The 12,988-nt window shown below is 40.1% G+C and overlaps 2 protein-coding genes across 4 annotated transcripts in view; one reads left to right on the top strand and one right to left on the bottom strand.

The window, feature by feature from the left end:
- Positions 1-931, bottom strand: part of LOC147818613 (uncharacterized) — a 4,729-nt gene extending 3,798 nt beyond the window's left edge. The window contains exon 1 of the mRNA XM_087176388.1: positions 901-931. Within this exon, the coding sequence (XP_087032514.1) occupies positions 901-931 (31 nt within the window). The remainder of the gene's footprint in view (positions 1-900) is intronic.
- The window catches only part of LOC111661749 (glutamate receptor ionotropic, kainate 2), a 335,637-nt gene that overhangs the window by 225,382 nt on the left and 97,267 nt on the right, over positions 1-12,988 (top strand). The window lies entirely within an intron of this gene.

The following is a 12,988-nucleotide window of genomic DNA, read 5'->3' as shown; positions in this document are numbered from 1 at the left end:
AAAAAAAAAAAGTGCTTGTGTAAAAATGTGCTTACATACAGGTATAAAGTACGTAACTTAAAGTTCTCTAAGTAAACGTTACTGTGTTACAAGGGAAGAAGATGGGTAAAAAATATGGTGATAACAATATGATAAAACTATTAAATAACAGCAGAATAAAGCAGCAGATTAAAGCAGCAGAAAAAGTGGAGACAACATAAACTCCACAGCGGCTACAGCTGACAAACACAGACACATCTCTGCGTTGCTAGGCAACGCAGTAGTTTGTTGATGCTGTACAATGTTGCATACACCTGTCTGAATGTCATTCTGCATCTTGAGCACCGCAAAGTCTTTTCACAATCTTCTCTAAATCCAACAACATATATAACCAGTCCACTCAGCCTTTCAAGCACTGATCTGATTGAGCTGCAGTCACAACAAGGATCATCAGAAACAAGAGAGGGGGGGTGCACACCTTTGTTGAGGTGAACGTAGACGTCACCATCAGCATTTTAGCATTTATCATTAGCCAGACCCAGCATGCACCTGTTGCAACATGGCAGGTGTGTTTGATTTAGGGGACTTGCCGTGGTAGCTGAGCGGTGCATCCAGTCAGCAGCTTCTTCTCTGCTGCAGCTGCTGAGTTGACTCTTTTCACTTCGTTTCCTCATAACTTCATCATGTGACTTTTGTTTTTTTCTTTAAACGTACTCCAAAAAGTACAAGTATGCAAATAAACGGCTTTATTACAGTAACGAGAGTAAATGTAATTTGTTACTTCCACCCCTGATCAGTTGTTGTACACTCACTGTGCAAAAAATATAGGCACTTGTGAAAAAATGCTGTCAAATGAGGTTCAAAAATAAGGCCACAAATGATTTTAACTGATCAGACAACTTCATACCTCTCTGCGTTTACCTGTTTCTGAGCTGTTGATTCTGCTGGACATTGTCCACTTTCAGTGGGAAGTCAGCTCAGTGTGTGAGCTTGGACACCACATTTGTCTGCTGCTGCAGGATGAGCGCTGTGTGTCTTGTTGAAAGATTCACTCTTGCCAGTTTGTTAGATTTCTAGATGAAACATTCACTTCACAAACTCACCTTTTCAGTATGACCATCACATACCCAGTTTTATCCTCCCTACACAGCTGTTTCAATTATTCAATCATCAAATGAATGACTATGGGTCAACTTACATGTTATGTTGTTGTTCATTAGCACCTGTTTGGTGGAATTGTTTAATCATGCATAAATGAACAGTATAAAATAACTCACTGGGATATTTCACTATCTGCTAAATGATTCGAATGCTTGAAAATTGTAGGAACAAAAACCACATGGTTAAAGGTTCAGGAGCCTTTGTCAATAATGTAAACAAATCCCATTAAAAAAAACAAGTTAATGTGTTAGTCTAATCTCTCAGTACTTTTAAAATTCAATCATTCTCTAAAACAGCCGGACAAATAAATTCACATTTCTTTAAAAAAAACGAAACATAACTTAGTCATCTAGGTATTCATGATATCGCTGTAATCTACTAACAAGACTAAAAGGGCTTCAAAAGGTTATCAAATGAATAAGTAGTAAATAACATAATAAAATAAAGATCCATTAAAGTGCAGCATGTAGAATATTGCTGATACATTCACTCCGTTCTTATGTTTTTCAGAAAGATTAAAGTATCCACATTGTCTGCAGAAAGGGCAGATCATATCTTCTTTTTTTCCTTTATTCTGATAGTAGAGAGACAGGAAAGTCAGACACATGCAATACAACTGTCCATCAAATAAAAGTTAGAAACTGTTTGTGTAGCTGTCAGTTATAGGTCTTGGAAAGGTTGACGGTGATAAAGAAACAAGTCAGCCAGTGCAACAACTTTCAATCATCTTTGGATACAAACACAATGCTAGTTAGGATTCCTCCATTATTGGTTCAGTGTCAGCACTGAAAAATGTAAATTCAGTGCACTGCTTGAAAAATTTAAAATATCTAAGGAGGTGTAAAAGGAATTTATAACTAGAAGTTTCTTGTGAAATCATCTGCTGCCCACTGATCTAAAACAAGACACTTTAATCCAAAATGCTTGAAACAAGTTCTGCAAATATATCATTTCACCTTATTTATATTTTCAGTTTGAGAAAAGTAAAGAAGGTGAACAGACTGAACACAGAGATTTCGAGTAAAGCAGGATGTATGGTTGTGTCTTTATTAGTAGGTGTTTAATATGCTACACATCGCAAACATTTAATTGAAGCAGAATTAATTATTCAACTTGTGCGTACTTCCACTGTGCAATCTGTCAATCAACTAATCAAGACTTCTCCTTCCTCTTCAGCACATCAGGACTAAAGCCAGCTGAAAGGAGAAACTAGAAAGATAAGGAAAGAAGGACAGTTAATCTGGTGATTAAAATGTTTGGCTGAAAAACTAAATGACCCCTGGCCTCAAATCAAGTCTCATTTCCATTTGGCTGTCCGTATTGAGGGCAACTGCTCTTGGATGAGGAAATGCAGACGACTGAATGCCAGAGCTCGTAGACCTTCCAGCATGTGTCACAGTCAGGAAAGAGACAGATGTGGAAAAAGAATGAATAAATAGGATCATTTACATTAATTACTAGATCATACTGACAAATAAGCACTGTAAAGGATCATTAAGCTAAATGCTGCAGCTATCAAACATATGTTGTTAATGTAACATATCGTGGTGATAATCTGCTGTGTAATGCATCTCATTTTTCTCCAGGAGCCAATGTTGCCATCAGCTGATCATCTGTGGGACATTAACTAGATTGCAATACATCGATACTAACAGAAATATCATGGAAGAGAGACGGACAGTAGTTCTCACTAACCTCTATATAAATGTCCACATGGCTTCAAAACTAAAAAAATCAACAAGAATCACCTCCTTGGTTATTTCCTTCTCCAACCAGCCAAGTATCAGGAAACATGGTCAGAGTCTCAGTGTTACAGTTACAGTGTTGAATAATGACCAGAGGTGTTTCTGCAGAACATTATGATGTCACAGTGAAGTTTACATTTGACCTTTTGGATATAAAATGTCATCAATTCATTTTATCCTTATAAATAGATAGATAGATCGATCAATCGCTAGAGAGATAGATACTTTATTTATCCCCTAGGGGAAATTCATGTGTCCATTAGCCCATTGTTGATGATAATAATAATAATAATAATAATAATAAAACTGTTAATAATAAATAAACAATAATAATTAGATTAGTCCACCTCCTTTGGCTGAGGGGTTGTATAGCCTGATGGCAGTGGGAACAAAGGATCTCCTGAACCTCTCTGTTCTGCAGTGCAGTGAGATGAGATTTTTGCTGCACCTGTAGCTGCTTCTCTGTCCTGCCAGAATGTTGTGGAGAGGATGGTTGGTATTGTCCAAGATGGCCTCCATCTTACATTGCATGCATCTCTCCACAACAGTCCTGAGTGAGTCCAGACTCCTGCCAAGGACAGACCCAGCCTTTTTTACCAGCTTGTCCAGTCTCCTTGTGTGTGCATTTCACTGCAGATGTCAAAGGAAATGAGCCTCCTGAGGAAAAAGAGCCGGCTCTGCCCCTTCCGGTAGATGGCATCTATGTTCAGGTACCAGTCCATTTTACTGTCCAGGTGCACACCTAGGTATTTATAAGTGTGCACCACCTCAGTGCCCTTCCCTTGAATGTTGACTGGCTGAAGGGTGGGCCTAGACCTCTGAAAGTCGATGACCATCTCCTTGGTCTTGGGGGAGTTCAGAAGGAAGCAGTTCTTGTCTCTCCATTCACTGAAGGCCATCGTCAGATCTTCCTGCTGTTCCTGACACGTGCCACAATAGCTGTGTCATCCGAGTATTTCTGGATGCTCTATACAGGGTGGACAGGAACGGAGCCAGAACAGTCCCCTGTGGAGCCCCAGTGCTGCTCATCACTGTCCCTGAGACACAGTTACCCAGCCTGACGTACTGTGGTTCTCTTGTCAGATAATCCACAATCCAGGACTTGAAGCAGGGATCCACCCCCATCCCTTCCAGCTTGTCTTTAAGAATGGGGGGTTGAATGGTGTTAAATACACTTGAGAAATCAAAGAACATAATCCTCATGTAACTACCCGGCTCATCCAAGTAAGAATGGGCCCGGTGGAGCATGTAAAGGAGGGCATCATCTACTCCAATATGTTGTAGGCGAACTGTAGGGAGTCAAGTACATGTTCAACCTGTGGCCTCAGAAGCTGGAGAAGCAGCCGCCTCAGGGTCTTCATGATGTGTGATGTGAGGGCCACCGATCTGTAGTCATTTATCTTAACCCATTTGTCCTACTTTAGGTACCAGAACAAGACATGATGTTTTCCACAGGACTGGGACCCTCACAGATGAGGCTGTGTCAAACACGTTGTAGAACCGGTTGAACTCATCGGTCCACACCTTGTCCACATCACCTGGTGTTGCCTGGCTGTTCTTCTCTTTATAGCCAGTGATGGTCCTCATCTTCTTCCACACCTCTCAGGTGTTGTTGTGCTGCAGCTTCCTCTCTACTTTCTTTTTGTAGTCCTCCTTCGCCTGCTTTAATCTCCTCTTCAGCTCATGTTGCACACACCTGAGCTTCTCCCCGTCTCCATCCCTGAAGGCCTCCTTTTTCTGGTTGAGGAGGCTCTTGATGTTACTGGTGATCCAGGGTTTGTTGTTTGGAAAGCAGTGTACAGTCCTTGCTGGTATTACAGTTTCCATACAGAAGTAAGTCAAGGTCAGGGTCCTTGCTTTTATAATTTGCCTGTGAATGCAACAGTACATTCCAATCTGTGCACTCAAAACAGTCTTTTCCTCTGTAAATCCACACAACAGTGGGGAGTGTTGTTGTTTAACCAGGTCTCTGTTAAACACATGAGACTACATTCACGATATGATCACTGGTTCTTCACAAGTGCCTCCAGTTCATCACACTTGTTAGCCAGGGAGTTGACATTTCCCATGAGGCCGATGGTAGAAAAGGCTTATATCTCCATCTCGTAGCCTTTAGCTTAGCCCCGGTTGTGTATCCACGGTACGGCTTTTTCAGCTCAGCCAGTATGGGAACTCCATATCTGGTAAACTTTAAAGCCAGGAGTTCTTCCTTTCTGTACATTATTTCCTCCATTGTCAGACGTAGAATTAAAAACATCGATCGACAAAAAATATACTAATATAAACAAATATATTGCAAAAAAACTTCAAGCTTCACCGACTTGCTGCCACTTGTTGTCAGCGCATCATTGAAGATACAGATAGACATTTGAGTTAAATTGTGGCATAGTTAATGTATTAATTTGTGAGTTATGGTCAAAACCATGTTTTTTTTATCTTTGACCTCCAAAATCTAATTAGTTCATCCTTGAGTCCAAGTGGATATTTGTGCCAAATTTGAGATATTCCCTAAAGGTGTTACTGAGATATCGCGTTCACAAAAATGGGACGGACTTATGCACGTACAGACGGACAACCACAAAACATAATGCCTTTGGCTCTGACTGTCGCTGGCATAGAAACACAAATAATCTGTTTGACTGAATAGCCTTGAATTGGTGCAAGTTGTCATGGTCCAGTGTTTAGCTATACTGCTATAGTATAATATAGTTGTATTTTCTATATATTTTTCAGTATTGAATTGAACTGGTGTCGGTTAAGTTTACTTAAATATATTGTTCAGTGTAGAAAACCAATTTATGTACAATGCACTTTTTCCAAGGCGGTGCTTCTGTTGTGACTAATGCCATACACGTGCTGTCATCCAAAATAAAAACACTAGATGTCAACAATTGAATTTTTCAAAAGAATACTCTTTACCCTATGAATGAAGTGGTTAAGGACAATACTATATTATACATTTTCCCTCAGGGTGTCAATAAAGTCTAATCTATGTCATCCCATTTTCACACTTTGCTCAAATTATAACTTTAACAGTCTTTTCGCTGTGTCTCATCCCAGTGATGAAATGAAATTCATTCAAATCAGGCAATGTCAACTCTCTTTGCTTATTTGGGTTACATACTCTTCTCTATAGGCAATGACTGCATCATTTAAACATTCGGAAGTTTCTTCCTATAAGAATATACTAACTTATCAGGTTACAGTTATGTTGTAACAAGAAAAGTTTTTCTTTGATGGCATGATGTGATGGGATACATTGGCATCATGTCCATGTCAAAACATAATGTTTTTATATTTTTGACTGGACCGCAACAGACGACATCACAGTTATAAAATCAGGCCTTGACCAAAAGCATCCATACTAGGTTTTGACTTAGTCTTGTTTGATATTCATCAGGTGTGGAAACTTTATTTACACTCGTTACTGTAACAACACTGAGTTTTTTTGTTATTGAATTATTTAATATTTTTAAAGTATTTTTTCTCCCACGTATTGTACTTTGTTACATTTAAGGTTGCAATCATTACATAGCGAAATCAAAAGTCACATGATGAAGTCATGATAAACCATGTGAATGAAAGGATAAAATTCAGCAGGTGCAGCATAGGAGCTGATGGTGTATCTGCAGCACCGTGGTCTTTGGCCGCTGGAAGGCAGAGCTTTATTTTCAGAGGAGTGTCACTCTCAGCTGCTGTCAGCTCAAAATCTAGATATATGTTGTAAATATTAACATTCACTGGAGAGTGTGAGGAAGTGTGAGGGGTGCGCGTGAGCCTGGGTCAGGCCGAATAGTTAGTGAACAGAAAGGACGGGGTCATTATAAAGTCATGGTTAAAAGGGAAAAAAGGTTGCATCAACCTTAACTAATCACTGATTTAACTCACCACCCGGCAAATATGTGAGGGATCTAAATCAAACACACTTAGTGTTGATTCTAGGTTCAATCAGGAACTTCTATCTTCATTGACATGTGCACCACCTTCCAGCTGTTTCTGACAATCCCTGTTGTGACTGCAAAGCTCATTCAGCTCAGTGTTTGAAAGGGGAGGAGTGCAGTGAGACAGAGACTGAATGGACTTGTTATATTTTGCATTGGCAATGAACTTCATTCACTGAAAATTCAGCCCCGACACTTGAGGAATTGGTGAACAAGGCTTGCAGAATGACAGCTGAGACAGCTGAGTGAGACAACAAAGCACTGATTGTTGTAAGTCATTGTACAAGGAGAACATCATGACCACTCCGTTACCTAGCAATGTAGTGTTTTGTGTGCGCTCTACACTGTGGGCAAAAAACTCTGTGCTTTCCGACAGCAAGCGATTGGCGCTGTGGTGACCATAATCTGTGACCACTACCCCAGCTGCCACCGCTCCTACCAGCCTGTACACCACAGACTGCTGCTGTCCACTATCAACCAAGTAGAATATCAAGTGAGGAGTTGGGGCTTTCAAATAACTCAATAGCCTTCCTATAAAATCAGAGCCTGTCTGTGGTTGCCTTGGTTACACAACAAACGGTGACGGCAAGCTGAAAAAGTCGAAGCATTTTTTTAGGTATACTACGCAGGATTTGTCGGTTTCTGTCTGGAAACACACATTTAGAAGCTGGCAGGCCCCTCCTCCCCAGCTGGTAGGCCCCTCCTCCCCAGCTGGCAGGTCCCTCCTCCCCAGCTCCCCAGAGAGCGTAAGAGCAGTGGTGGTCGAGCGAACTAGAGAGTGAATGGAGAGCGGCGTTAGCGAGAACAAAGCAGTGAATCAGAGAAATAAAAGTATTCGTTTTTTCATTTGTTATTTTTTTAATGGTGGTTATGTTTTAAAACACAAATAAATGAGCTCACAACCTCCCCTCTGCTCTGTGTGAGTGTATGTAGCTCATTCCCTCGATCAGAGAGGCACACGGACCTCCAGCTCTTTACACATCCTTGGCCAAGACAGAGCAGAGGGGAGACGGAGGAAGAGATGTAATCTGGTCACTTTATTTTTATAGTCCCACCCTGTGTGCTCTCATTGGCTGGGGGCTACACATCCCCTGCCCCCTGCCTGCAGCCCAGAAGCGCCTCGAAAACCAAAATAAGAAATAAGTAAATACAGAGTGCAGGGTCTCTGCAGATAAAGACAACACCGCACACTTCCTCTGCATCATAAGTGATGATGCAGAGGGATCAGTTTTGTATGAGTGTTTTTAGGAAAAATTTTGCATAGTGTACCTTTAATATACTACTTGTCTGTGTGCTGCAGTTGCTACAGAGTTCTGCATTAGTGATTCTTTATTCTGATTTCAATTCTAGAGGAGTGGCACGCTATTTATGTAGCTTACATAAGTCTATTGGAAATACGTTGTGGTGTCACAATTTTTATTTAGTGCTCTTCTCTGGTTAATCCTTGTAAGTGTTGGGTCTGAGCTCTGCCTCATGAACTGGACACCATAAATGTTGAATCTTCAGTTGTCTATTGATTTATTGGCTATCATAAATTAAGAAAATAGTAATATTAAGAATATGAATATTAAATAATAACTTTAAAATGAATTAAAGTCTTCGGGGGCACCAGCCTAAACTAATAGGCAAAATAGCCAATATTGTTTCAGTCTCAAATTATTACTATTAATCTGGAACTCTGATTAATAATTACCTTAATAACTATAACCAAATTACCATATCAAAAGTAAGTTAAAGTTGAAGGATTGGAATTGTTTGATTGGAAGAGTAGAGTTTGGCAATATGCACACTTGTGCAACACTAAACACACCAGTAGTTATACTTAAAGACATTCATTTACAATAGGACAGAGTGAAACACAATGTCTAATCTAGTATATACAGATGTGTGTATGTGTGTGTGTAGGTGTATGTGTGTGTGTCTGTGGGGACACAGACAAAGGCAAGATGGCCAATTCAAAGTGGTCACTGTGACCACATGACCTGAACAAAGAAGTAAACAAAGAAACTACTCAAAATGGCCGCTGAGACCACCTGGTGTGTGTGGGAGGGAAGGTGTGAGTTTCTTTGTTAGCCTAGTTTATGTAATCTAAAGGTACCAGGTTAGAGGGAGGAGGTTAGCTTCATGCAGGTTCTAGAATTGAGACGTACTACAGGTATGTGTGTGAACAGAGGTTAGGCCGAGTCAGTTAACGTTACCCAGTCCTTTGAACAAAACAAAGAGGTCTTTTCCAGTGTTGTTGTAAAGTCCAGTGAGTTGGGTGGCTTCCGGGTGGAGTAAAGAGTAGAAGAGTGTTGCAGGCTGCTGTGAGCAGGCTGGCAAGAGAGCTGGTTTCTCAGGTAGCAGAGCTGACCTGGGCTGGGGCCTTGTTGCCCTTTGGAGAGCCAAGAGGGGAGAGCAGGAGCTGCTCTCCAGAGCAAACAAGAAGAGAAGAAGTTAGAAGAGAGAGAAGATCTGGTTTTGTTTTGTTACAACATTGAGTTTTTGGGGGGTCACATGTCACACGCTGACGGACACTGACTGGTCAGTGAGGCCCCTGGGGGAGCATCGTCCCCAGGTGTGAACAGTTAGGAATTGTGGGGAACTGAGTTCCTTTGTCTGTGGAACAAAGAAACATGTAGTCTCTTGAATGATTTGATTCAGTTTCTGATCCTGCTGCTTTTTATGGTGGTAAATAGAAATTTTGGAGACAGTGAGGGAGAGAAGCAGCAAAATAGATCACAACAAAAGTAATTTCACTTTCTTGCAATCCTGTCTCCCAGAAATGATGAAACTAACCTACAACAGCTAATACATTTTTTAGGAAATGTATTTATGGCTGGATTATGTGCAGAAGCACATTTTGTAATTCACAGCAGATTCAAGGATGTGCTTGTTGTAGATGTCCAAGTGGTTTTCGTGATACCACCATCTACTTGAAGTATATCAACTTCTACTTGAGGAAGTTTCCAAATGCTACTGTCGACAAGAGGATGTACCCCTTAAACAGCAATGACAAGAAACTCCCCACCAATACTATCATCACCTTCTTCAGGCATAGTTTGTCTCCCAAAATAAACCTGGAATGGAGAAAGAATTGAACTTCAAATCCCTCTTTTTTCCAAAACCGCCAGCCCTGTACCAGTCATCATATAGGACCATGAGTACTCTAGACCACCTTGGTCTGGCAAAGGCCAGAACCACTTAAGATGTGAGTCGAACCTTTACCCCACAGGTCCACACCAAAGCAGGTTCCATCCTAAAGGATGATAAAACTGTAAGGCTTGTGAGGACAAGGAACAGGGTTGACCTAAATTTCACAATAATTAACCTCAGAACAGGCAAACCCAAACTCCACATCATCAGGATTCATCTGATGAGAACATGAAAAAGACAGCAACAGACCACAGTTTCAGACCAATGAAGCTGGAGGCAAGATTTCAAACATCTGGTCTTAGAAACTATCAAGTGTCTTTTCAACAACTTGTATGAGGAGAAAGGAAAGGAAGCTGATCTCTTCGCAGTTACATTGGTAGTCATTTACCTTTATCTTGGCCTCACTGGACAGGAGCCCGAAAGGTAGGAAAACCAAGGAAAACCCTACCTGTCCCTAACACAAAACAAGACTTGCTTGTACACAACACACTTCCTTGACACGGTGGCAGATGTCACCTTGATGTCATCAGCACTGTTCAATAAGCCTGCAAACAACAATTGAAATTGCAAACCTGTTCCCTGGAGGTGCAACCGTATGCCCCTGCAAGTGCCGCACTGACAGCGATATCAATGGTGCAACTGACCATTGGACTAATGAGCCCCACCTCTCCAGTATACATGTCTCCTGATGCCATTCCCCTTATCATTGGCAAATACCTCCTTAACCTACTTGAACCTTTGACTGACTTTATGCTTGAAAATCTTGGCACAAGTCCACCAGTCTCGGTCTGTCTCTTTTCCCCAAAACTCCACATTAAACAAATCAAAAGTTCTCTATAAAATGATTTGCTTCTGTAGTTGAAACAAAAGGAAGTGTGTGTCAGCCCCCAGGGAAAAGAAACCATTGGGATCACATAACCTATTGCTTTTTGCACTTATTTTCTTTGGCATCATTTTTTTTGTTCTTTCTTTTTCTATGTGCTCAAAGTAAGTTTTTTTGTCTACACATACAATCTTTTATTTTTAAAGTCAAAACCAACTCAATCAGAAGAGCAGAAGTGACATCAGAACGTTTCAATCGTTACTATCACACTTTTCTTTTGAAGATTTTTGAAAGTTTTTGTGTCACATGGCCGACACCATTCTCATCTAAAGTTATCCAGCAAAAGTTAATTACCATGATTAGACCTTTGTCTCACACATATAACCCTAACCCACAAGAGGACAGGCAGACAACACAATCTGCCCCCCATCACCAACAGAAAAATCAACAGTGGTGCCTATGGAAAAAGCTTGCTGGCATACCGCCAAGTCCAGATCAGCTGAAAGAACCGGTGGAGCCAGTTGCCAGAAGCTACACATTGTCTCCTGGGAAACCTCCCTAGAGGCAGTCATGAAGAAGTTCCCGGCTTCCACCACCAACTACTCCAGGTTCTGACCAGGAAAATCTCCAGCTACAGCGCAACTCACAGTAGACAAGATCTTAATATTCTGCTCATGACAAGGTTGATGTAGAGATAAAAAACAATATTTAATCATCACATTTAATTTGTAGACATCTCAGTATCAGTCGTTGTCCTGTTGTTTTCCTTTGAAGTAGAGACTGTAGATCCATTGAATCAAGAAGCCACGGTTTCTGATATTAAACCAATTGGACTCATATTTATAAATACATGTATTAAGTTCTTCTTCTGAGGTTTTATTTAGAGTTAAATATCTTTAAGAATAAATGAGGCCTTAATAAGGAACACATAACAAAGAGGTCAGAATCAAACACGTCTGTGTCCTGGATGTATAATTGAAACAAGTTCAAAACTGGCGTTAGAGTGACAATCTACTCAGCTTCTGTGCAGGTACTCCTACCTGCTTCAGAGCCAGACCTACTGCAGGTAATACACTGACTATGGATAAGTATCTCATACAGCTCCACATCAAATAACCAGAGCTATCACTTTAAAATATTGACAGGTGGTCTGATTTGAAGATAGAATAAACCTTTTCAAGATGATGTGGTTGCCCTAATCTGTATACATATTTCAGACTATACCTATTACTCCCCAAAATCTTTTTGAAGAAGTGAACCCACTTCTTTCTTCCTTTACTTGGTTTGATAAAACTCCAATATTAAGGAGAAAATTATTGCAATATCCTCAAGAGGATTTTGATGATTGGGATTTTTATCTTAACTTAGCTCAAATGTTCTACTTTGCCAATATAATTAAAACAGTACAAATGAGGAACCATGGATAGATATTGAACATTATCAGTTGCCTATTAACAGCAATAATTCAGTACCTTCATTTCAGGAACTAAAGAATAAATATGAACTAAGGCAGAGTTGTTTAATTATATGCTATTATCAATTGAAAAACTGGATAAGAACGTTGACATCACTAATGAAGTTTCAACTGAGATAGTGGAAATTCTAAATAAAAAGAGACAATTAGTAGGTGCTGAATACAATATTCTTCCCAAAGCTGAGAACATTGAAGAATTGCTACAAAACATATATAACTAATTGAATTAGGATATTGGCAAGAAAAATATGGAATGTTTACAACTCGGATATAAAGTAACCACTAATGAAAATCTGTGTCTAATATGGTAAAAATTGATGACAAGAATATGATATAGAATAGACAAAAGTTTGATACCAGCTCCTCAGCTCGATTTTTAAAATGTGCTAGACAGTGGCTCCTTCACATATGCTCCATTTATGAAGTTCTATTACTTGAATGGAGCTGAAAAACCATCCAGCGTTGATCATTTAAAGTTGTTTCAACTTAGAAGGTCTTGTTTGTCATGCGTGTACGCTTATGTCTGTGCATGTGTGTGTGTGTGTGATAATATATTCAGATCCTTCCTCAAAGTCATATGGAAAGAGAAGGCCTGAAGATGATTGAGTGAGGCAGAGGGTTCATGTCACACAGGGGCATCACAGGTGACATGACCACTCTGGAGTCAGATTTATTTTGTTTGTAAAAAAATAAAAAATAAAAAAATAAAAAATCCATGACCTAGATGACT

Source organism: Seriola lalandi, unplaced genomic scaffold (assembly GCF_002814215.2).
Source record: "Seriola lalandi dorsalis isolate HSWRI2012SDOR001 ecotype SW California unplaced genomic scaffold, Sedor1 jcf7180002054551, whole genome shotgun sequence".
Lineage (NCBI taxonomy): Eukaryota > Metazoa > Chordata > Actinopteri > Carangiformes > Carangidae > Seriola > Seriola lalandi.
Note: the sequence above shows the minus strand (reverse complement) of the source record. Positions and strands in the feature narration are given on the sequence as shown.